Genomic DNA, 27,454 nt, shown 5'->3' with positions numbered 1-27,454 from the left:
ACAAGGAAGTGAGTTTAGTTATATTGGTTCGCTTCCCCCTCTCCTTCAACCTGTGTGTACTAAATCGCAGGCTAAATCACATACGAATGGCATATTTGATCACTACATTGCTACTTTTTCGTAGATGTTATAACCTATATGCATAATTCTATATGCAAAAGTCCACCAAAATAAAGTGTTCCGCAGTCTATTCGATTATTAATCTATGCCAGTATATTTATAAATGAAAAAAAAAAAAAAAAAAAAAAATGTTAAAAATTATAATGATACAAAAGCAGTGTATGCTACAAATTTGCAAAATTTATTTTATTTTATTAATTACAATTTTTCACAGAACACTAGTGTTCCAGGGAACACAGTTTGGGAAACGTTGCTGTAGAGTCACAGTCCAATTCTGGCACTGAGAACAAGCTGCTTTCCATTTAATTTTTTTTTTTTTGCAAAAGGTCATCACAATGAGATAGCTTTGCATCACTTTGAATACTGCCATCTGCAACAATCAAAAATGGCCCATTTTTCAGAGCCATCACAACCTGTTCTTTCCCTACGCATACAATTTTACAAATAATACTTGTTTTTGTTCTTCCATAACTATGTCTTTCTGCTGTTTCACTATCAGAAAAATATTTCTGAAAAACACACCTGCACAATCAGCACATCTCAGAGGAAGACTGTGTTTGAAGACAAAAGATGCAAATAAATATTCAGCACATGGCATCATCATCACCATGAAATACACTTATATTTGCATTTCTTTCTATGCACCACACTGTTGCTATGCTCATTTGTTTGTATATGTCTGATTACATCGTGTTTCCCGCTACTTGAAATTGAAAATTCACACTCACATATGGTACACAAAAACAAACATGTTACCTTTTCAGATTTTACAATACATGGAAAAGCTTGCATATATATCTTCTGAAATTTTAGATTATATTTCTTTGGAACCTTACTGAAAAGCATTGTAAATTGGCTTCATACTACAAAAGTACATAGAACAATGCCATTATCACTCATTTCTATTTTGCAACACAGACTAAACCAGCATAGCTGGTGGCCAATTTGTTAACAAACATAAGCAGAAATTAGCAAAATTTTCAGAAAAAATCCAATTTTAACGTAGTGCAATTTTTTGTAAAAATAAAAAAGACAAAAAAAAAAATTGAGAAACTTATTGCCACCAATTAAATCAAAAATGAAGAGAAGGGTCAAATAGAGTAAAAAAGATAAATTCTCTGTCATATATCTGGTGAGTCGGCAGCTATGAATTATTAGGGTGTGATACAGACCATATCTCATAAACCTACTTTCCACTCTGAAAGTAAGCTAAACTAAAAATTCTAAAAAGATTGCATGACTAAGTTTGCACAAAGTAAAACTAGGATCGTGATGAAGCTTGTGCAATAGCTTAATTAGAATATCTTTTTTTTTTTTTTTTTTTTTTATGAAAACCCCAAACATGAAAGGTATCAAAACCTATAGTACTTAGTACCGTTCATGGGTTGAAGGAGAAGTATGGGGGGAGGGGGATGCCGGAAACTTTGCTCTAGAGACTAAACATGGGTTTCACCACTTCAAGCCTCCAATAAGCAAAGTGGTGGTATTACACCGGTTGATGAAAGTCATCTACCACCTACATGTATAATACAATTTTGCATAATAGAAAGCTGAAACTGCTAATGAAACTTAACTTCCACCACCTGGGACTAGCTAATGCAGCAAAGACAAGAAACCTTAAATTAAATTTTAAAAATCCAGTAATCATATGGATTTAAACTCTATCCCTTTCACTACATAAGCAGAGTTTGTTATTTGGTTTTTAGGAGCATTAGCAACTAAGGCCATATTGCTCCGGGATATGCAGTGGTCATTCTCTGACCTTTCCGCATCCTCCGTATTTGGTGATGACGGGCTCAAACCCCGGTCTAATCAAGAAGCGTGTGCTACACACTGCTGCTCCTTCCCACCTGGCTACAGAGGCGCCTACATAAGCAGAATGGGCTTCTTCCTAAATGGAAGAGAAAAAAAGGTTTTCTAGAGTACTTTTATATTTAAATTCCTTAGAGATAATATACTATCAAAATCATTTTAAAATATACCTCTTTGCGTAGCATTATCATCATCCTTGCAATTAACCTTTTCTGAGGGATCCTTACTATTTCCTGAGGTTGCATTTCCCTTATTTCTTTTGAATCTAAGATTATTAGTTTTCCTTTCTGTATGTTTTCTGAAATTTTTTTCCAGAGTAAGGCTGTGGGAATTTGAAAACTTTTCTTGAACTTCATGTGAATTACACTCGGAAGTAGGTGGATATGACACTTTGGAATGAAGTGGCTTCTGTCCATTCCATTTATGATTACCAGTATTAAAATTTTGGTCCCTTATATCATGTCTATACCTATGTTGTCTAGAATGTTCATTATTACCACTTGGGCTAGGATAGCTGTTATGTAGGGGTGAATTTTCATGTGAATAACCGGTACTATTAATATTTTCGCCATACATGTTTGCAGCATCGTGTTGAAAATATTTACCTTCCACAGGCAGCAGATTTCGCATATCTTGTTTTATATATCTACCAATATATTTTGAATTCCTATTTTGATATTTATTTCTAAATGGTTTGCCTGAATAACCTTCACATTTTGGATCAACATTCTGATCTACAACATTTAATCTATTTGAAGCTTGATTTATCACTTCTGGATTCCAAAGTGCACTTTCTTCATCCACACCTTTTCTGGATTTTTCAAAATGCTTTGCATGCTGATCTGAAAACCTTCGGGGTTGATAATTTTGTTGACTGCGAGGGTTTTTCTGCCATGGCTTCTTTTTGTTATTCTTGCTTTCTTCATATGTGGACGTTTCAGGACTCTGATAATCAACCAAATTTGAAATGCCATTCCCATAAGATTGATAGGAGGAAGAAGGGAAGTATCTATTATAATCTTCACTTACAGGTGGATCCATATTATCATAATAATCAGAACGGTATCCTGTATAACGACCATGATGAAACAACCTCTTGTTAGAAAATTTCTGGGTTCTTGATGTTTTATTTCGTGCACCTAATTCAGGCTCAATAGCAGGCTCCATCTTTCTCCTTTTGTCCCCTAAAAATAAACAAGATATAACAAAAGAACATCAAAAATACCAAACAGAAAATACAAAGATCTTTAAAAGCATTATCATTAGAACTATAACTAGATGCATTAAAAATAAAAAAAAACTTATCAAAGTAAAAAATTTTTTTTCAAAAATGATGAAAAATAGGAAGAATACTGTCCCTACCATCTCTCTTATTTTTCTGGCTTGTAGTAGTAATAATGGTAAATGATGCAAGAAAGCAAGTTTATATAGCATCGTTCAAAAAAAAAAAAAACTATATGTAAACCTAGATGTAAGCATTGAAATCCAAATAAACAATTTCAACACTGTTTATTTCAATTTCAGCAAAGCATTTGACTTAGTCCCACATGAGCGATTATTTTATAAGCTGGAACAGGTTAGAATCATAGGGAAAATCCTTAGATGGATAGCTGGATCGTTTCGGGGCAGTAGGCAGAGGGTTGTGATAAATGGTTATTCCTCAGACTGGGTTGATGTAAGTGGTCCTAATACTGATCCTTGGGGTTCCCCAAGGATCAGTATTAAGACCACTGTTGTTTTTGATTTTCATAAATGACATTGATGAAGGGATAGAGGGTGTGATGTCTAAATTTGCAGATGGTGTAAAGATTGGCAAAAGCATCTTAAACGAGGCCCGATGACACCTATACTGTACAAAACATGGTTGCAAAGTTCAAGGAAACAGGCTATCTTAACATAAAATCATGAAGGAGCAGAAACTGGTACAGAAATTATAGCTTTTGGAATCGCTGATGCAGCGGTAGAGACATCAAAAGACAGCCCACACAACAACACCAGTGCACATGCAGTTGCAGACCTTAAAAATACACCATTTCGCACAATATAGAAAGTAATGTGCAGAGTTTTGCAGTACTTCAATAAAAATTCACCTCGTGCAACAGCTCCAAGCAGGTAATATATACAAGTGAGAATGATATTTGCTGTGATAATCCTCACATGATTGGAACTGGAAGACTACTGGTCATTAGCATTAGTAGAGGCATATGATGCAAAAAAGCAAGCTTATTCAGGATCAGCCAAAAAAAAAAAAAAAAACTAACCACTACTCCCATTTCACCCCTCCGTTCGTTCGAAATACCTGTCCAGCTGAGCCTTAAATTTGTTTAGGCTATCAACTTCAACAACAAGCGATGGGAGTCTATTCCACAAACCAACTGCCCGCTGGCTAAAGGCAAATTTCCGCACATCTATCCGACATCCGTCCTTCCTCAATTTGAATTTATGCCCTCTCAGGTGATTATTCTGAGCAAGAGGAAGAATCCCATCGGCATTGAGCATGCTCAAGCCATTCAAAGACTTATACACCTCTATCAGATCACCTCGCCGATGCCTAGTCTCCAGGCTCTGTAATTTGCAAAACTTAAGCCTTTCTTCGTAAGAGCAACCCTTTGTTCCATTCACGATATTCACATGGAATATCCTTTAGGGGAGAAGGCCCCTGAGGTCTATTGATCATGGAATATTGTAGGGAAGAGAGGTAGCTTTTGAGGACCATTTCAATTTGCATAGTCTGTTAACACAGAGAACTGCCAAGTCTGGGCAACTCTGCAGCTTCAGGAGGCAGCATGAAGTCTCTGTGCATTCGACGAAAGTCACTTCACAGTCACCATTATTGGCCTATACATCTTCCAAAACAATCAACCTACTGGAGTTCTAGGATAACAATTGTCAACAAGTGGCCAGTCTCAGAACAGCACCTGTTGTGACTAGCCTTGACTACTGTTTTCCTCAAAGTGCAACAGTGAGGATTCCTTGAGATTGGTATTTATGTAAAATGGAGCACCTCATACATTATTCTCTATATAACAATTGCTACAATAATGGTTCACATCTGACAGAGTAATCAGTTGCATCTAACTTAGTGTGACACTTCATCTAACATACCCTCATGACTTCTAGTTGTAGGATTATTAAAAGAACACTAAGTACCACGAAAACATTCATAACCTTGCAGACCATTAGGGAAAACAACACATCATGTCGGAAACACTAGTCCAGACATTTTTATATTCAACTACTGAATATGCATTTATGAGAAGAGTATATTATAAATGATATAACCACACAGAGCAGGTTCTTTGTTGACAAAGTGTTGTCAAGGGTGCTGCTCTGGCCCTTGGTGGCATACTTTCAAATTATTTTTTCTTTTCTTCTCTGTCTCCTGCATGTTGAAAGTTTAATTGTATTTCACTGACTATGGAGTGGAAGAACCCTCCATAAAATTCTGTATAAGAATAATTTAATTATAATAGCCTTGTATATAAAATATCCTGTTAGTTAGTTAGTTATTTGGTTTTTAGGAGCATTAGCAACTAAGGCCATATTGCTCCGGGATATGTGGTGGTCATTCCCTGACCTCTCTGCATCCTCCATATTTGGTGGTGACGGGCTCGAACCCAGGTCTAATCAAGAAGCGTGTGCTACGCACTGCTGCTCCTTCCCACCTGGCTATGGAGGCGCCTATAAAATATCTAAAAAACCCTTGAATTTGTATCATTCTCATAAGCTATTATGATGTTATAATAAATTATGAGCATATAGCTAAGAATACTGAAGTCTTTTACCAATGGTTCTTAACTCGTGGGTTACAACTTAAAATTGAATCACTAAACATCACCGATAACTCACCAATCAGCTCACTCTTGTACATCAGACAACAGCAGCAATCTTCAAGGCAGAATGCACTGGTCTCACAGGAGCTATTTATTATTGGTGACTCTATTGTCGGGGAAACGGGAAATATGTTATGCAAGAAGGATATGTGGAATACAACCAGGGTATGTCTGGAAGGGAGGGGGAAATTGATGATGCTGTAGAGCAGATATCTTTTAAGGGCAGATATCTTTTAATGATATTAAGAGTAAGAGATCTAAGGATTACTTAACAAGTACAGGGCAATGTCGGCAAAAAGTCAACAGTTAGGATTGAAATTGAAGGTGTCTGCATTTCTGCCCTGACACAATAATAAATAAATAAATAAATTTTCTGTTTATACTCCAGGACAACCAAACGGTCAGAGGGGTTCACAAGATAGACAGAATACAAGAAACAACACCGTATTCAGCATTCACGGGCTTGAACTCCGGTCACTCAAGGCACGTGTACTTATGCACCCGCGCGCCTGACCACTAGGCTACGGCGGCCTTTTCAGATGCTCAATACTAACAATATGAATATATCTCATTTTTAAAGTTCTTTGAATACTACTCACCTATCAAATTATATTGGTGTTATAATCTTGTTATGTTATTAATTGTTTTATGTTACAATATTTTTATATTTCCATGCAGCCACATTAAGAGAATTTGTTATGTCTGCAGATAGGTTGAAAACTTATGAAGAGATGTTTACTGGCATATATCACAGCTTTGACTTCACTCAGCACATACCTTTTAAGGAGTCATGACATAAGATTAAAATCACATGTCCATTAGTCACAGAGGATAAACTTGGACAGTTCAAGTTATCACCTGAGCTTACAGTGGCACTACCACATTACTAAGCTATAAATTTTTCATTTACAGGATGTTTACATACCTCTTGCAGAATAGCATATATCTATAAACATAATGGCCAAAAGATTAGGTCAAACATACATCAAAAAATTGATCAGTGTATTTGGTACAGGCAAACGTTTAACAGTTAAATAGGAGTATATGTTCAGTGACTTGTCAATTAATTTGGCCCTGGAGAGAATGTGCAAGGCTTATGGGGTAGAATTTTTCTCAGCATGGTCTGTAATGGTTAACAGGAATGGGATACACTTGAATAGAAGGGGTGCAAGAATATTTGCTGATGCTATTGAGGCAGTGATAGGTAGGTTGGGGGATATGCACAGTTCAACTAAAGCAGAGGTGAAAGTGATTCTTACATTGCTACTATTGGTACATGAAGTTGCCTGGAAACCGAGGTGTCTGGGATTTCAGGCACTGCTGTGAATCATCAAGGAACAAATGAATACATGGGCTGTGTTAGGGTAACTAAGAGAGAATATCTGCAAGTACACTTGCATATACATTAATGCTAAGAGTTGTAAATAAATTTGATGGAAGTACTGATTAAACCGTCAAATGCAGACATTGTAGGAATAGCAGAGACATGATGCCGCTCAGACATAAGTGATGATGAATTTGAATATGGGGAGTACAATGTACACAGGAAGGATAGACAGGACAGGAGAGGAGGAAGGGTTATGCTTTTAGTAAAGAAGAACATTAAATCTAAGGCAGTGCATCCAGTTGACTTGGATGACAAGTGCAATGTTGAGTCAGTTTGATGTGATATAAACACTGGGCAAACAAAACTGAGAGTAGGAATGTGTCATAGGCCTAATGACTGTGATGGGTATACCAAACAACTATACAAGGAAATAGCATAGGCCTACAAATCAGAATGCCTAATAATGAAGGATTTCAACTTTTCAGATGCTGACTCTAATTTGTGGGTTGGTCACTCACACACTAGCAAGACTTTTGTGGATTTCTTGGATGACTGTTTTCTATAGCAGCATGTTAGAGAGGTAATTAGAGGAAACAATACTCTTGATCTGGTTATTAGCAGTGATTCATCATGCATTAAGAATCTGCAGATAAAAGACCCACTGGGTGGTAGCGACCACAGTGCACTTATGTGGAATTTTATTTAAGACATAACTGTTTGTTTGTTATTTGGTTTTTAGGAGCATTAGCAACTAAGGCCATATTGCTCCGGGAATATGCGGTTGTCATTCCCTGACCTTTCCGCATCCTCCGTATTTGGTGGTGACGGGCTCGAACCCCGGTCTAATCAAGAAGCATGTGCTACGTACTGCTGCTCCTTCCCACCTGGCTATGGAGGTGCCTTTAAGACATAACTACTGGTAAGGGTAAAGGGAAAGGCTTTTCTTTCATAAGGGTGACTAAAGGGTCTCAGACAGTTTTTAAATTGTGTGCAATGGGAACAACTGATGTTACCAAAAAGTAAATTATAAATAGAAAGTATTCAGAGAAATAATCAAAGAAGCTACTACACTTTTAATACTAACAAAGAAATACTGTTCAATGCTTAGACCTAAATGGATGTCAGATGAACTACTGAGGCATGTGGTAGAGAAAAAGAGTGCATGGGATGCATATAAATTATCTAAATTATCAGGTGATACAGAAGCCTATGATAGACATAAATTAGTCTGTAAACAAGTCACAAAGGAGGTTAGGCAGGCTAAGGTAGATGAGAAGTCTCTGGCAAAGAATGCAAAGAAAAACAACAAAGACTTCTATGCTTATACTAACAACAGAATAAAGAGGTAGAATCACATTAGGCTACTTGATATCAGTGAATTAACTGTTGATGATGCTGCTCAGGTTGCTGACAAACTGAATAAGCATTCTGCATCAATATTCACATGAAGAATTCTTTATGGAAGGGGATGCCAGAAGTTTATCAAACTCTAACAGGGAGTTAAATTATTTTGTGATAACTGAATGGAAAGTGGAGGAGAAATTGTTGAGAATGCAGATAAAAATAGTATCTAAGGCAGATGGAATCTATCCAATTATACTAAGGGAGGCAGCAAAGAAGATAAGCTAACCCTTAGTCATAATTATGAGAACATCCTTGGATTCAGGGAAGGTCCCTATGGACTGGAAAAGTGCAAATATATCCCCGTTTTCAAAAAGGGGATTGAAAGGCGAAGTGAATAATTACAGACCTATTAGCTTAACGTCTGTTCGAGGGAAAATAATGGAATCACTGGTTAAAGAAATAATGCAAGACCATTTGGATAGGCATGCAATTATACTGCAATCACAGCATGGATTTGTCAATGACCTAACTTGGCTAACCAATCTGACAGGTTACTATGATGCAGTGATGAAGGAAATGGATGCAAAAAATAATTCTGACATCATATACTTGAACTTCAGGAAGGCTTTTGATACTGTTGCGCATAAAAAGACTGCTATACAAACTGGAGCAATGTGACATTAAGGGCAAGTTACTGCTATGGATAAAGGGATGGTTAAGTGGAAGAAGACAGTAGTTATCAATGGGCACTACTCTCCGTGGACTAATATTATTAGCGGAATTCCCCAGGGTTCAGTTCTGGGTCCATTGTTGTTTTCAATATTTATCAATGATATTGATGAAGGTATAATCAGGCTCAATGTCTAAATTTGCAGATGATACAAAGGTTGGTAGGGTGGTTAATGTCAGTAATCAAAGTGAGTTGCTGCAACAATATTTGGAAAAATTCGGTAGATGGGCTGAGAAATGGCAGTCAAAGTTTAACGTTGGCAAATGCAAAGCACTGCATACTGGTAGCAGTAATCCAAGATTATCATACCAACTGGGTGGTATTATACACAGCATTGTAGAAAATGAAAAAGACCTGGGGGTAATCGTGCAGTCAGATATGAAGTTCTCTGAGCAGTGCAGACAGGCTGCCAGAATAGCTCATGGAGTTCTATCAATGATTTATAGGAACATTGCTAGCAGGGATAAGTAGATAACCATGGCCTTGCACAAAGGAATAATTACTCCTTTGTACAAGGCCATGGTTAGGTCACATCTTGAGTACCATATATAGGTCTGGATATCTCATTTTACAAAGGATGTAGATCTAATGGAATGGGTGCAGAGAAGGAAACAAAAGGCTGTTCTTACGAAGAAAGAGCTTCAGTTCTGCAAATTGCAGCATCTGGAGACAAGGCACCTGTGAGATCTGACTGAAATGTTTATGACCTTGAATGGATTGAGTAATATTGATGGCATTCTTCCTCTTCCTGGGAGCATTAAGAGCTCTTGAGAGCATTCTTAAGAAAACACGAAGAGCATAAATTCAAATTGAGGATGTTTCAGGATAGATGTGTGGAATTTTTCCTTCAGTTAGTGAGTTGATTGTTGGAACAAACTTCCATCTGTTGTTGTGGAAGTGGGTAGTCTGAATAAATTCAAGGAAGAATAAGACAAATTCTTGGACAGGATGAACAATGTGGGTAGTTTAGTTTTTTTTGCTGATGCTCTATAAGCTTGCTTTCTTGCATCATTTGCCACTACTAATACTAAGTACTGCCATTTCTCGTCAATAATAAATGGAGGCATTACGTCACTTTTACCTAAACCATATGCCCTAATAGCTTAAGCCCTATATTCCACTTGCCCTAATCGCATGGCCTATATCCCATATTTCCATTGTGTGTATGTAACTGTATTCTATTTTTTCAGAGCGATAAAAATATAAAAATGGACTTCAAAAACATAATGGAAAAAAATATAAAAAAAGAACAACAAAATAAAAATACAGTAATAAAAAAATTGTTTTTTTAATAAACAATTTATTTTTCTTTATGTATAAATGCTTTGATATCAAATAAAGAAATAAACATAAGTTTAAAATATAAATACATATTATTAAAGTTTAAATTATACTAATCATTTAGTGGAAAAAAGCACCCACCTGCTTGCACAAAAGTGTGCAAATCGACATCCCTGTTTTGTCTATTTGCTGTTAATTTCATTAATGCCCTTGTATTTATGGTTTTTACGAGGTGGAAGATTTCCAATATTTAATAATCCTAGTATACTCTTAAAGTTAGCTTGTTTTTTTCAGTCTTCAATATATTAACATGATGGTGCCCCACAGATTTCTTTAAGGCATAATGCCATCCTTCCACATGATTTATTGTCTGAGGACCAAAATTAGCATGATGATTCCACAATGATAGCCATCATTGAAACCAAAGAATGCTACTTCAGTAAGACGTAAATAAATTTAATTTGTCTGAAAAATGGCACGATTAGGGCAGGTCACCATTATGGCAAGCATTCATTAGGGCATGTGCGATTATGGCAAGTCACCATTAGTGCTTCTGAGATTAGGGAAAGTGAGGCTAAATCAGAAATGGCAGCACTTACTAGAAGATTAACACAATTCATACATAAATGGATAGATCGGAAACATACTTGAAATGATCCTGAAACATGTATATGTTTCAGGATGTATATGTATATGTTACACCAATGCTAGGAGTTTAGTAAATAAATTTGATGCATTTGAGGTATATTGTGGGGATTTCAGACGTGGTGTCACACAGATATAAGGAATGCAGAACTAGAATTTGGGGAGTACAATGTCTACAGAAGGGATAGACAGCATAAGAAGGGAGGAGGGGTTATGCTATTCGTTAAGAAATACATAAAATCCAAGGAAGTGAAGCCAGTCGACATTGCTGGACAGTGCAGTGTCAAGTCAGTTTGGTGTGACATAAGCATTGGGAGATCAAAATTGAGTGTAGGAGTGTGCGATAGGCCTAATGACTCTGATGAGTATAATAAGAAATTGTACGGGGAAATAGAGTGGGCCAGTAAATCAGAGAGTCTTATAATGGGGGATTTTAATTTCCCAGATATTGACTGGAATTTGGGGGCTGGTCACTCACACACTAGCAAGGCTTTTGTGGATTTATTGGATGATTGTTTTCTACATCGCCATGTTCGGGAGGCAACTAGAGGGAGTAATACTCTTGATTTGATTATCAGCAGTGATTCTTCATGCATTAAGAATCTGCAGGTAAATGAACCACTAGGTGGCAGTGATCACAGTGTGCTGAAGTGGGATTTACTCAAAGAGGTAACTACCATTAGGGGTAAAGGGAAGGGTTATTGCTTTCGTAAAGGCGACTACGATGGACTGAGACAGTATTTAAATTCTATACAGTGTGACCAACTGATGATGTTACCAACAGCAAATTCAAAATGGGAAGCATTCAAAGAACTTATCTTGGAAGCTACTAGGCTTTACATACTAACTAAGAAATATTGTTCAAGGTTTAGGCCTAAGTGGATGTCAGATGAACTAATGAGACACATGGCAGAGAAGAAAAATGCATAGGATACATACAAATTAACACGTGACACAGAAGCCTATGATAGATACAAGTTGATCTGTAACCAAGTTACAAAGGAGGTTAGGCAGGCGAAGGCAGATTATGAGAAATCTTTGGCAAGGGATGCAAAGAAAAACAGCAAAGAGTTCTTTACTTATGTAAACTCTAGAAGGAAGGGGATGAATCAGATTGGTCAACTGTTGATGATCCTGCTCAGGTAGCTAACAAACTAAGTGAATATTTTGCATCGACATTCACACATGAGGAGTTATTCAGCGAGGGGAATGCCAGAGGTGTATTCATCTCTGGCAGTAAGCTAGAGAATCTTGTAATAACTGAGAGTAAAGTGGAGGAGAAATTGTTGAAGATAAATACAAGAAAGGCACCTGGGGTGGATGGGATCTATCCAGTTATATTAAAGGAGGCAGCAAAGGAAGTAAGCAAACCCTTAGCGATAATTATGAGAGCTTCCTTGGACTCAGGGGAAGACTCAGGGGATGAACTGGAGATGTGCAAATATGACCCCAATTCACAAAGGAGGATCAAAGGGCGACACAAGTAATTACAGACCTGTTAGTTTAACTTCTGTTCCTGGAAAATTAATGGAGGCACTGGTTAAATAAGCACTGCAGGATCATCTAGACAAGACTTCAGTTATAGCTCAGACACAGCATGGTTTTGTTAAGGGGAAGTCTTGCCTGACCAATTTGATTGGATACTATGATGCAGTCACAAAAGAACTGGATGCAGGGAATAACTTTGATATTATATACTTGGATCTTAGAAAGGCTTTTGATACTGTTGCACATGGAAGACTGCTGCACAAATTGCAGCAGTGTGGCATTGGAGGCAAATTGCTGCTATGGATAAAGGGGTGGTTGGGTGGGAGAAGACAAAGTGGTAATCAATGGACACTGCTCATCGTGGACTAATGTTATTAGTGGAGTCCCTCAGGGTTCAGTATTGGGTCCATTATTGTTTTCTGTATTTATAAATGATATTGATGATGGTATATCAAGCTTAATGTCCAAGTTTGCAGACGATACGAAGGTTGGTAGGGTTGTCAAGGACACTATTGATACTATGCTACTGCAACAGGATCTGGAAAGGTTGAGGAGATGGGCTGAGAGGTGGCAAATGAAGTTTAACATTGACAAATGTAAAGTACTACATAGGGGAAACAGCAACCCCAGAGCAACGTATCAACTCTGTGGTACTACATTGACAGTGGTAGAGAATGAAAGGGACCTGGGGGTGGTTGTGCAGGCAGATATGAAGTTTTCTGACAGTGCAGACGGGCTGCAAGAGTAGCTCATGGTGTATTATCGATGATATATAGGAATTTTTCTAGCAGGGATAAGGAGGTGATTATTCCCTTGTATAAGGCAATGGTCAGGCCACACTACTGTATACAGGTCTGGAGGCCTCATTTCAAGAAGGATGTAGAGAGGCTGGAACGAGTACAGAGAAGGGCAACAAGATTGGTGAATGGAACAAAGGGGTGCACTTACGAAGAAAGGCTTAAGTTTTGCAAATTACAGTGTCTGGAGAGTAGGCACCAGCGAGGTGATCTGATAGAGGTGTATAAAGCCTTGAATGGTTTGAGCATGCTCAATGCTGATGGGATTCTTCCTCTTGCTCAGAATAATCACCTGAGAGGGCAATTGAGGAAAGACAGATGTAGGATAGACGTGAGGAGATTTGCCTTGAGCCAGCGGGTGGTTGGTTGGTGGAATAGACTTCCATCCCTTGTCGTGGAAGTTGATAGCCTAAATAAGTTTAAGGCTCAGCTGGACAGGTATTTCGAATGAACAGATGGGTGAAGTGGAAGTGGTTATTTTTTATTTATTTATTTATTTTATTTATTTTTTTTTTTGGCTGATGCTGCATAAGCTTGCTTTCTTGCATCAAATGCCTCTACTAATGCTAATATCTATGTACTTAGTTCAAAAGAGGTTAACAAAAATTGGGTTACAATGGCAAAAAAATAACATTTAGTTTAGTTCTGAATAATCCCTTCCATTTTTGGTATGCATAAAAAATAAAAATAAAGGAACAAAATGATGAATGAATATGATATGAGAGAGAGGTAACTGAATAATGAAAATCCCACTGTGCACCATGTTAGCAACAGTTATTCTGACACTAAGGAACTACAGAATGCATTAATGAACTAAGCAGGGATAATGTTTTAAGACCATTTGTGCAATCTCCTTTTCAAAGCCAAGTTAAAAACAAATCCAACTCAATGTTCTGTATAATGTGTTAGCCTCAGAATAAATTCCTGTTCCAAATATGGCAGACAACTTGATTTTTATCATTCAACCTGAAGTTATATTTTCTTGCAAAGCAAAATTCACTTGTTCTCACATATACCTGAACTTGACAGCAAGTATTAGTTGCTGCATTATTCTATAGTGTAAGTTCAATCATATGACTGCAATCAATGCTCGCTTGCTTGCACTCTCTCTCTCTCTCTCTTTAAAAGGCAAAATCTTTCTAAATGGGGGAGAAAAAAAAATGGTAAAAGTCACTGCAAAACTTTTCAGAGCCAATTACAATTTTAACTTAAGGTATTGCAAATGATTTATAGGGTAAATCATTTGCAATACCAAATGATTTATAGAGTAGCAGCAACTAATGCCATAGCATATCAAGTCCACAGTAAATCTAAAACAGAAAAATACTATAAATAATTAATTAAAATCATCATAGCAAAAGATACAAAATACATTTGAGTAGTCTTGTTCTACATAGTATTGTACACATCCTACACAGAAAGATAAGTAATATACAGTACAGTCAGTTCTGCTATAACGAGGTACGTGTTCCTAAAAATCTCAACGTTATGGTATTTCGTTTGTTTGTTTGTTTGTTATTTAGGAGCATTAGCAACTAAGGCCATATTGCTCCGGGGATATGCGGTGGTCATTCCCTGACCTTTCCGCATCCTCCGTATTTGGTGGTCACAGGCTCAAACCCCAGTCTAATCAAGAAGCGAGTGCTACGCACTGCTGCTCCTGCCCACCTAGCTACGGAGGCACCATGGTATTTTGTGCATTAAAAACAACAGGGCTTATGGGAAATATAAGCATAGGGGCAGAGTACTCAAAATTTGTTCAGTGCAATAAGTAAAACACTACAAAAAGTTAGAAACCCAATAAAATTTTCTAACACTAATCTTAAATTTCTAATAAATAAATAAATATTACAGTAAATACAGCACTGTAATATATACATACTAATTGATATTTCTGTTCGCTGACATTTTGTTTGGATTGTAAAATTTAAAACGTTAAAAAAGATAAGCAATCAATAACGACAAATAGAGCACACACAAATTGCACAGGTAAGATACGCAGTTTAACAATTTCGTGCATTAAAAATAGGAAGCTTAAAAAATAGGAATAAAGAAAAGATTCGACAATATTCACAAGAGTATTTGGATTTGTGCCCTCAATTAACAAGGACACAATGCCTATGTGCCTCTTACATGAAAATACTTTTAGTAATGACACCATGAAACCTTTGAAGATGAAAGAACACATTGAACGGATTCATACTGATAAGAAAAATGAAGATCTTAAATTTTTTAAGGCTCTGAAGAAAAAATTCAGAAATCAGTCAAATTTAACTATATTTTTAAAGCATCTGCTCATGCAGATAATGAAAGAGGACTGAAGGCATCATTCAGTGTCTCTCTTATTATAGCAAAGAAAGAGAAAGCATATACCACTGGTGAGGAGATTATAATACCAGAAATTAAAGAGGTGATTGAAACGATTATGAAGGATTCCTATCCTGTTTTAAAATGCCTGCCATTAAGTGAAAATACAGTGCAACAACGCATTGAGGAGATGGCCAATGTGGAGAAAAACCTTGGTATCTGAGCTTCAAAATTGCAAATTCTCCATCCAACTTGATGAGTCAACTTTCAGCAGTTCAAAAATTCTAATGGCCTATGTGAGGTATTATAGCCAAAGCCAAAAATATATTGTTCACGAATTATTTGCCATGTATATGAAAGTTGATGGAGAAAATAAGACAATTTTACGATGTTGGAAAGAGTACTTTAAGAAAAACAATATTTCCCTCAGCAATATAACTGCAGTGGCTACTGATGATGCACCAGCAATGGTTGGCCATTACAGAGGTTTTGCCACCCATCTCAAAGAACAGGTTCCAGAAGTATGCACTGTACATTGTGTGTTACACAGACACCATCATGTAGCAAAGAAACTCAGTGGTAAGCTGCATGATGATCAAAAAGTGTGTATCAGAACAATTAATAAAATCAAAGGCATCCACCATTTAATTCACATCTGTTTCCCATGTTATGTGAAAAAAATGATGGAACATTCAACCAATTACTTTGGCATACCGAAGGTGGCTGTCAAGAGGTGACAGTTTGCAAAGACCTGTCGATTTGTATGACTTAACTGTGGAGCTTCTTACGAGCATATATCCATCACTATGTGAAGAGTTGAAAAAGTGTAAGAACCATCTGTTCTATTTGGCAGACCTGTATTCAAAATTTAACGAGATACAGAACTGACTCCATGGTAAAGATGCTACCATCATTCAAACCTGCACAATTCTATTAGGGTTCCCAGTCCAGATAGGCCTATATAGATCTTCAATGGCACACAGAGATTTTTAGTATTTCTCAAACTTAAAACAACTGGAAGGAGGAGGTAAAAAACTTTCAGATGATCATTTAGAAATATACATAGAGCATCTTGAAAAATTAAGGGACGACTTTAAAATACACTTCAAGGACCTGAAGCATATGGAGGAAATGAATGTACAGGGGGTCCCTGATATCCAAATCCCCACAGTTACGAGGATTTGAAAATTAAAGAATTAAAGCTTTTTCCCTTGAGAAAATTGATAATTTTTTTTTTTTTTGTGAGAACGATCTTCTTCATGATCGTGCAACAGATGTTAAAGACATAACTAAATGCTCTGACACAATTTTATCTGAAAAAATACAACAAAAAAAAAAAAAAAAAAAACCTCTGGATTCATTCTTTATTTGTACAACTGAAAAATAGTGTAACTTCAATAAACTTTACTTAACCTTACATTGTGTAACACATAATAAAAAAATGTCTAATAAAATAATTTTCTCATTTTTCAGTTCCTTCATCCATTTTTTACTATGTACATGATTTTTACTATGTTTATCATGTATATATTTTTACTATATACATGATAAACATTACTATATAATATCAGTGTAAATACACCATAGACAACTGTTAAAGAAAAACTATGATAGTAGTGTGAAAAGCATCATTTAATAAGTAACAATAGTCTTCTCTATTAGTGAAGTGTTACTTATTTGAGGTAGTGCAATACATGGGCAACTCATTGTGAAGGATGAGCACAATATGAGATACAGATAAAATTATGCTTTTCACACTACTATCATAGTTTTTCTTTAAGAGTTGTCTATGATGTATCTACACCAATATTATATAGATATAGAATCTTAAACTCTTTAAATATTATGCCTTTTTGCATTTAGTTTAATTTAAATAATAAACATTATGAAAATTGGTCCCTGTTTTAAGTGGAATTGTTTGGAACCAATTATCCTCGGATAACGAGGATCCCTGTACCTGATTGGATCACTAAGCAATTTGATATAAATACCGAAAATGGATTTGAACCAGGTTACTTAAACATTGATATTTTACATATTCATTGATATGTAAAATATCAATGAATTCATATATTTATCTTCTATGTTGATATAGAAGCTAAATCTTTATTTAATAATAAAAGTATCAGCCATTATTGGACGAATATAAATATTACAACAAAATATCCCAAAACTTTCCAGCCGTTGAGCCATTTTTACTTGCATTTCGGAGCACTTACAGGGTTAAAGCCGGTTTTAGTCATATAAATGGCATTTTAACAAAAGAGAGGAACCAACTAAACTTGGAAGAGCATGGTGAGATAAGATTAAAACCCACAAACCTCAGACCCAATATTAAAAAGCTTATTAAAACATCAATTAAAACATTTATTGAACATTATTGAATTAATGTTCAATAAATATAATACTTAATATGACATAAAATTCGATAAGAATATGTTAATTTATTTTTAATGAGTTTTATTTTTGCAAAGGAATTCAGAAAAAAAATGGAATAAATTTCAAAAAAACAAAGAGTTCAGAAAAAAAAAACAGACTTCAAAAGTAAATTTTTAAATTAAAATAAGTAAAAAATATTTGAAATACTTTAATTTTAAATAATATATACATCAAATCAGACCCCATTTAGCACTTCACTAAATGTTTCCCACATTTTTCAGCGTAAATTAGGAAACACATTCTCTTCACTGTGATTAAATTCAGAAACTCATTAAAATATTGTTGCTATTATTATTTTCTTTTTATTAAATGGTTGGGGATTGATGAAGTATAAAGGATTTCATTAATTGGTCACAACTCCAAAAAGGGATCCCTGGCGTAGTTGAAGCACAAATTGCTTCGGGGTCAAATTGGTCCAGCATGAATAATACTGGGTAAATGACACTAATCAGGGTTTATTTGGTTTTTTTTTTAGGAGCATTAGCAACTAAGGCCATATTGCTCCGGGATATGCTGTAGTCATTCCCTGACCTTTCCGCATCCTCCATATTTGGTGGTGACGGGTTCGAACCCCGGTCTAATCAAGAAGCGTGCTACGCACTGCTGCTCCTTCCCACCTGGCTACGGAGGCGCACACTAGTCAGGGAGTGCATGAGAAGTTGTAAAAGTGTATTGACAATTTCAAGGTAGGAAAGGGGGGGATTAATGACCAGGCCATTTTATTTCAAAATGATTTAGATCAGTTGCACAAATGATTTGAAAAATGGCAACTGAAACGTAATGCGTTTAAATATAAGGTTTTGAAACTAGAGAGGCCGAGGTGTTACTTACAAGATGGGGGGGGTGGGGAGTTAAAGGTGGTTTAGAACAAAAAAGGAGTCAGAGATTACATTATAATTCAGTCAAACAAAATTTTCCATACAGCTTAAGCAGGTGGCTAGCAAGGCACATGTTACATTGGACCTTTGCAGATAAGGAAAAGGATGTCAATGTTTCAATGTGGTTCCCACATTATCTGCAGTTAACAAAAATATAGGAATATTATTGTTGCTCTACTTCACTCCCAATAATGCTGAAAGTGCCAAGTCTCTCTCCCCCTTCCCCAAGTGTCTTTTTGCTGAAAAGACAAGGAATAGCCTTTAGTTTACTACAGTGACACCTTCCTTTGCTTGTGACTGTACATCAGTCTATGGTGTTGACGAGAAATTGATATTTGATGTGTAACAGGTTATTATTAAAATTACTTTTAAATATTTGTTTAATTATCATTAAATTATACTTTGCGTTTATCTCTCTCTAGTCTCAGTAACACGTATGTTCTATGAACCAAGCCTCTTGACCAATGAACTTAGATGTATTCGTTTATTTTATATTAATAATCAGGGGTGGAAATGGGTTTTTTTTTTTTACTGGTAATTTTTGACAGGAGTTTTGAGCCAGTCAATTTCTCCTCCAAAATATATATGCCTTATGCTGCTGATTGTAATAATATACTTTGTGTTAATCATTCCCTGTGGAATGATTAACACCAAGTTTTAGAGAAGTTTTTCTTAAATTTTTACCATTTTATTGACTAAATTGGCATATTAATTTATTTTCTAGAAGTAGCTTTATATTCCTAGTTACAATACTTAATTTATTTTGAACTTGGATAGAGATTTTTGTGGGTTATTACTTAGTATCGGTAAAACTTGTACCATTCGAAACTTGCCACCATTGTGTAGTATCAATATGGAATAGTATTACATATATCTCGAACTTGATAGTGTAAGGCATAATGTAAAACTAGACAGCATAATGCAGTAGGAATCTGTTAGCTTAATATAGTATTTGCAATTAATCAATTAAATTTATAAAGACTAGAGCAGCAAAGCAACTTGTGCAAAGTAGCAAAAGTGCTGTGGTTTGCGGGAGAACCATAGGGAACAATTCTCCAACACATTAGTCTAAAAAAATGTGCAAAATGCGACATGGTTGCAGATCTCTCTCTCTTGAACAGGACATGATCTAGCCATGGAGGATGTCTCTGTGTGTGCTAGGTGCAGAGAATGTGAAGAAATTAGATGCCAACTCAGCGTTCTACTGGGCGTCTATGAGAGCTTGAAGAGTCAGGTGAATGCCCTCGAAGGAAATAAAATTGGGGGCCCATCAAGTTCTCAGCTGCCCAACAATGCCAGAGCACACTCTTATGCACCAGGCAACACAGCGGCAACACTGATCCCACAGGAGCTAGTTATTACTGGTGACTCAATTATCAGGGAAACGAGAAATATATTGTGCAAAAAGGATAGATGGAATAGGACCAGGGTATGTCTGCCAGGAGCAAAAGTTGATGATGTTGTAGAGCAGATAGCATCTTTTAAGGGCACAAAAGGTGATATCGATATACAATGGTGATAACGTTAGCACTAATGACATTAAGTGTAAGAGATCAGCAGATTTACTAAACAAGTACAGGTCCATGCTGAAAAAGTCACGAGTTAGGGTTAAATTTAAAGTGTCTGCAATCCTGCCCAGACACAATAGGAGGGAGTATATGATGAGGGCCTTATCAATCAATTTGATTCTGGAGAGATTGTGCAGGGCTCATGGGGTAGAATTTTTCTCAGCATGATCTGTGCTTGTTAATAGGAGAGATTGCTTCTACAGGGATGGGATACACTTAGATAGAAAGGGTGCAAGAATATTTGCTGATGCTATCAAGGCAACGTTAGGTGGGTTGGAAAACTGCTAGCTTTGGGGGGGGGGGATTCACAGAATAATAGGTTAACAGCAGCTGCAGGCAGAGGTGGAAATGATTCTTGCACTGCTTCTTTTGGAATGAGCAGCAGCCCAGAAAGCCAGTTGATGGGGGTTTCAGGAACTGCCTGGGAGACATGAAAGAAGTAAATACATGGGCTGTGTTAGAGTAACTAAGAGTAAGAACAGGTACATGTATACTTGCATATACACCAATGCTAGGAGTATAGTAAACAAATTTGATGAATTTGAAGTGCTGGTTAAGACATCCAAGGCAGATATTGTTGGGCTATCAGAGACTTGGTGCCATTCAGATATAAGGGATGCAGAATTGAAATTTGGGAAGTACAATGTGTACAGAAAGGATAGACAGGATAGGAAGGGAGGAGGAGTTATGCTGTTAGTTAAGAAACACATAAAATATAAGGAAGTGCATCCAGTTGACATAGATGGATGGTGCAATGTTGAGTCAGTCTGGTGTGACATAAGCACTGTGAAAACAAATATGAGGGTAGGAATTTGTTAGACTAATGACTCATGAGTGCAATGAACAATTATACAGAGAAATAGAGTGGGCCAGCAAATCAGTGTCTTATAATGGGGAATTTTAACTTCCCAAATATAGACTGGAACTCGTGGGTTGGTCACTCACACACTAGTAAGGCTTTTGTGGATTTATTGGATGACTGTTTTCTACAGCAGCACGTTAGAGAGGCAAAAAGAGGGAGTAACACTCTTGATCTGATTATCAGCAGTTATTATTCGTGCATTAAGAATTTACAGATAGAGGAACCACTAGGTAGCAGTGATCACAGTGCACTAATGTGGGATTTACTTAAAGATGTAACTGTCATCATGGGTAAAGGGAAGGGTTTTGCTTTTCTAAAGGTGACTACAGTGGTCTCAGAATTTTTTTAGGTTCTATACATTGGGACCAACTGATGATGTTATCAACAGCAAATTCTAAATGGGAAGCATTCAAAGAAGTAATCTAGGAAGCTAGTAGGCTTTTCGTTCCAATTAAGAATTACTGTCTAGGTTCAGGCACAAATGGAAGTCAGATGAACTAATGAGACTCATGGCAGAGAAGAAAAATGCATGGGATGCACACAAATTGTCAAGTGACACAGAAGCCTATGGTAGATACAAGCTAGTCTGTAATCAAGTCACAAAGGAGGTTAGGAAAGCGAAAGCAGATTAGGAAAAGTCTTTTGCAAAGGATGCAAAGACTTCTTTATTTATGTAACTCTAAAAGGAAGGGGACGAATCAGATTGGTCCACTTGATATCAATGGTTTGACTGTTGATGATCATTCTCAGATAGCTGCAGAACTAAATGAGTATTTTGCATCTACATCACACAAGGAGTTATTCAAGGAGAGGGCTAGATGTTTATCTGACTCTGACAAGGAGTTAAATGATTTTTTAATAACTGAGAGCAAAGTGGAGGAGAAATTGAAGTTAAACATAAGAAAGGTACCTGGGGTGGAACGGATCTATCCAGTTATATTAAAGGAGGCAGCAAAGGAAGTAAGCAAACCCTTAGCCATAATTATGAGAGCATCCTTGGACTCTGGGTAAGTCCCCATGGACTGGAGATGTACAAATGTATCTCCAATTCAGAAAGGAGGATCAAAATGTGACAAGTTATGTTGTTATTTGATTTTTAGGAGCATTAGCAACTAAGACCATATTGCTCAGGAAAATGCAGTGGTCATTCCCTGACCTTTCCACATCCTCCGTATTTGGTAGTGGCGGGCTCGAACCCTGGTCTAATCAAGAAGTGCGTGCTACGCACTGCTACTCCATCCCACCTGGCTACGGAGGCACCTTGTGTGACAAGTAATTACAGACCTGTTAGTTTGACTTCATTGCAGGGAAAATAATGGAGTCATTGGTTAAAGAGCATTGCAGGATCATTTAGACAAGGCTGCAGCAATAATTCAGACAGCATGGGTTTGTCAAGGGGAAGTCTTATCTCACCAATTTGATTGGATACTATGATGTGGTCACAAAGAAACTGGATGTAAAAAATTATTTTGATACCATATACTTGGATTTCAGGAAAGCTTTTGATTCTGTTGCACATGGAAAACTACTGTACAAATTGGAGCAGTATGGCATTAAGGGCAAGTTGCTACAATGGATAAAAAGATGGTTAAGTGGGAGAAGACAGAATGGTGGTCAATGGGCACTGCTCTACATGGACTAATGTTATTAGTGGTGTCCCTCAGGTTTCGGTGTTGGGCCCATTGTTGTTTTGCATATTTATCAATTAGATTGATAAAGGTATATAAAGCTTAATGTCAAAGTTTGCAAAAGATACAAAGGTTTGTAGGGTTGTTAATAACAGTAATGACAGCATGCTGCTGCAACAGGATCTGGAAAAGTTGGGCAGACAGGCTGAGAAGTGGCAACTGAAGTTTAACATTAACAAGGAAAGAGGATCAAAGGGTGACACAAGGGCATATGGGTAGCAGTAACCTCAGAGAAATGTACCAACTGTGTGGTACTACACTCAGGGTAGTGGAGAATGAAAATGACCTGGGGGTAATTGTGCAGTAAGAGATGAAGTTTTCTGAGTGGTGCAGACAGTCTGCAAGTAAGCTCATGATGTCTTGTCAATGATATACAGGAATTTTTCTGGCAGGGATAAGGAGGTGATTATCCCCTTGTATAAGGCAATGATCAGGCCACACCTTGAGTATTGTGTACAGGTCTGGAAGCCTCATTTTAAGAGGATGTAGAGTTACTAGAACGAGTATAGAGAAGGGCAACAAGACTGGTGAAGGGAACAAAGGGGTGCCCTTATGGAGAAAGGCTTAAGTTCTGCAAATTGCAGCTTCTGTAGACTAGGCATCTATGAGGCGATCTGATTGAGGTGCATAAAGCCTTGAATGGATTGAGCAGGCTTAATGCTGATGGGATTCTTCTCTTGTTCAGATTACAAACCTGAGGGGGCATAAATTCAAACTGAGGAAAGACAGTTGTAGAAAAGATGTTCGGAAGTTTGCCTTTAGCCAGCGGGTAGTTGATTGCTGGAACAAACTTCCATCTGTTGTTGTGGAAGTTGATAGCGTAAATAAATTCAAAGCAGAACTAAACAAACATTTGGAATGAATTGATCAGTGAAATGGAAATTTTTTTTTTTTTTTTTTTTTGGCTGATGCTCTATAAGCTTGCTTTCTTGCATCGTGTGCCTCTACTAATGCTAAAAAATAAATAATACACCACAGTAATGCACTAAGATCTCTGCTTACAAGGCTCCAGAAGCTTAGGCCCACTGACTTGTATACAACCACATACAAGCTATAAGTACAAATGGGCCTGTTGTACTAGGATCCATGGTGAAATGAAATAATGATAACATATAAATCCAGTAAAATATCTTTAAAAAAAAAAAAAAACAATTTCTTTGTAAAATGGTAACATGAGTGAGAAAAGAATGAGGAGTGATGAATACTTGCATTATTCAATATCGTCCTTCTAAATTTAAGTACACAAAATAATTATGCTCACTAGCTCACTATATACATAATTATCACTCGTTAAAATAACCGTTTTAACATATTCTATATCGGCATTTGCACAGTGCGTTGACTGTCATGCCAACATATATCAGTACATTTAGCATTCACTTCGCTCATAGGTACACATATTTTATGCTCATTGTTAAAAATACTAATTACCTGATTCCGCAATTATCTTTTACGGCACCGTTCACTTTATTTTTAATTAAAAATCCCTTATCCGTTCGAATTATATGACCTATGCTCAATACAAATCATGCATTTTCAAAATCATAATCAACATTGGTTTAGTTACTTGAAATAGTAATTAAACCTATCACTAATATTCGTGACGTGTGCAAGACAGGTCTGAAACACTTATCAATCGTAAATTATTATTAAAGATTTGTGTGGGCATTTCTTCAAATAGCCTCAGCGCATCTTAACTAGAATTATATAAAATGCAAGCCCAATGTTGAAATACACAGCAGGGACCAAAATGAAAAAATAAACCCAATTACGAGAACAATTTGAACAATTTACATTGCGCAACTCTAGTAATTTCCCAGTTTCGTACGCCAAGAAACTAAAATAGGTAGAATCAAACCCACAAAACAGGCTTTGATTTGTAGCCAGCGATGAAAGACAGATACATTCAATTATAACCTAAGAAACTTTCTTAGCGCTCCACTTAATTAATGTTTCGAATACACACCTGAAATTTTTTTTCCCTGACAAAAATTTGCTTTTTCTTTTTTAGGTTAGAAAGGATAATGAAAATTTCTTAATTTATCTAGAATTTCTTTTCTTTTCATTTTGAGTCATCCTGATACAGAACGTTCAACCGATACGGCCCATTATCTTTCCAAAATCCATATTTCTATGAAGTAAATAACGCTGTTGAGAACACAGCGTAGTAGTAAAGCTAATTGCAGAACAAGTTGCAATTCCCGGACTTCTCAACGGAGCCATTCAGTTCACTACAGCTCATATAACAAAAATTACTTAATTCAGCGTGAATAATTATCCTGATTAATAAGACTTTTTCTGTTGGATGGTGGATAGGAGAGTTTATAACTATTCGCTAAACATGAGCAAGAAAAAATAAATAAACAACGTTACTAAATCAAAACCATACTTTCACCCAAAAACAGCTATTGCTGGGCAGGCGGCGCTACTGCTGACTGAGGTATGTACATGTTTTAAAGAGATTACGAAAAAAATCACGTGAGGTATGGACACGGTTACGTCACGTTTATATTAGTTTTAGTCTAACTTAAGCTAATAAGCGAAGTAAGAATTCTCAGTCAATCAATATCCATTTATTCCCTTAAAGTCACAATACAAGAAAGGAACAACCATGTTCTGGAACGGACATGATATGGCAATAGAAGCTAACAGAACTGTAATATTAAAAACTTATACGATAAAAAGAGAATATTGATATCGATAAAATACACAATTAAAAATATATATTGTATATTATCATGAACAAGCAAAATGCATACAGAAACGTAATAGGAGGGAATTATCTTTCAGAAGTGAAGCTATGAATTATGGGTTCTCAGAAAATTGCCCAAATATCCTAACGCGATCTTTAAAAACCATACTGAACCAACCTTCAGCCAGCTCCCAGTCCCCTTGTTGGAGTACCCCATCCCCTTGATGGAGGACCTGAGTCACTTGATGCTATCTGAGTTTCACCACTATTATCTTAAACGATATGATAGTTACTGCGGTGGTAGTGCCGATCAGCTATGGGCGCATTTTCCAGAAAGTTCTTTGACAGTCGTTAAAAACCAGTCAAGGCACAGCTAGATTAGCTTAGGACAAACGATACTAGTAACCATGAGCTTCCCGAAGAGCACATCTCTACCATAGATTATATCATGGATTCTGCTGATATGTGATAATTCTATCATAGAAAATGATTTTAAACGATATTATAGTTATTAAGAGTGGTAATGCCAGTCAGTAATGGGTGCATTTTCCAGTAAGTTCTTTGGCAGTCGTTAAAATCCAGTCAAGCCACTGCTAGATTAAGTTTAAAACGTTAGCAAAAACTCATCCACGAGCTTGCCGCAGGGCACATATCTATCGTGGATTCTACTATTATATGATAATTTTATCTTATGTTATGCTCTACGTTTGACAAATTTCACTAATCTAAAAATTCTGCCGTATTACCAGACTTGTACAATAGGATATCGTACCTTTATTATGATTTCTGTGATCCTGTAGTTAACTAATTGATAACTCTACTTGAAATAAAAAATATTACAGATTTTTTTTTGTGCACTGTTTATATATTAGTATTGCTAATAAATCGGATCTCCTAAAAAGCTGAGGCAATAGAAATTACCAGTGGCGGTTCATGACTCTGATGTTTGGGGATGCTACGTCTTAAAGTTACATTAAATTGCCATGGTTATAAGACATGTAGACATAAACAGTAATAATAATAAGCGAGTTAAAAATACTACAAAACATTAACTAGACATTTACCATTAACAGGCTTGAACTTTTATTTAAAAACAAAATCTATTCTTCAGTTTTTTTTTGTTGAAAATAGATTAATAACTTTTTCATTCAAGTTTGGTGCACTGTTGACCAAGCTTTTCTTCATTGAAAGCTTTGCTTGAGCATTTAACCTTTCCTGATTCATAGTGCTCCTTAAAAATGTTTTTATTCTTTTTAATGTTGAAATAACAGGCGACAAGTACAGCTTCATCTCAACACTACAATCCGATCGATCGAAGCAGTAACAACAGACGTGCAAGCATTCGGGCGTTCACTCAAACAGTGCATCAATGAAACAGCAGAAACCCTGCTAGGACATCAGGCGTCGAAAAAGAAACAACGGTGGATGACCCAGCACATACTAGACCTGATGGATGAACGGAGAATATTCAAAAGCAACAACAACCGGGAAAAATACAAAGAAATACAACAAAAGATCAAACAGGAAATCCGGAAGGCGAAGGAAAAATGGATGGAAGATCAGTGTGCAGAAATCGAAGACCTAATCAAGAAAAATGACAACTATAACCTGCACAAGAAGCTTAAAGAAGCTGGAAACATCTA

The 27,454-nt window shown here is 36.5% G+C and overlaps 1 protein-coding gene across 3 annotated transcripts in view; it reads right to left on the bottom strand.

Annotated features, from left to right (window-relative positions):
- The window catches only part of LOC150090631 (transcriptional repressor NF-X1-like), a 164,314-nt gene extending 138,922 nt beyond the window's left edge, over positions 1–25,392 (bottom strand). The window contains exons 1-2 of one of the 3 annotated variants that reach the window (XM_090371845.1): positions 25,086–25,392; positions 2,103–3,116 (exon numbers count right to left, since the gene is read on the bottom strand). In XM_090371845.1, the coding sequence (XP_090227971.1) occupies positions 2,103–3,099 (997 nt within the window). In that variant the 5' untranslated portion in view covers positions 3,100–3,116; positions 25,086–25,392. Of the gene's footprint in view, positions 1–2,102; positions 3,117–24,550; positions 24,652–24,913; positions 25,012–25,085 lie in introns of those variants that run through there. The other 2 variants (XM_090371861.1, XM_090371854.1) reach the window with 2 other exon arrangements.
- Positions 25,393–27,454: the final 2,062 nt, after the last annotated feature.

The sequence above is a fragment of the Mastigoproctus giganteus genome, chromosome 1 (assembly GCF_048544385.1).
Source record: "Mastigoproctus giganteus isolate SK-2022 chromosome 1, ASM4854438v1, whole genome shotgun sequence".
Classification (NCBI taxonomy): Eukaryota; Metazoa; Arthropoda; class Arachnida; order Uropygi; family Thelyphonidae; genus Mastigoproctus; species Mastigoproctus giganteus.
Note: the sequence above shows the minus strand (reverse complement) of the source record. Positions and strands in the feature narration are given on the sequence as shown.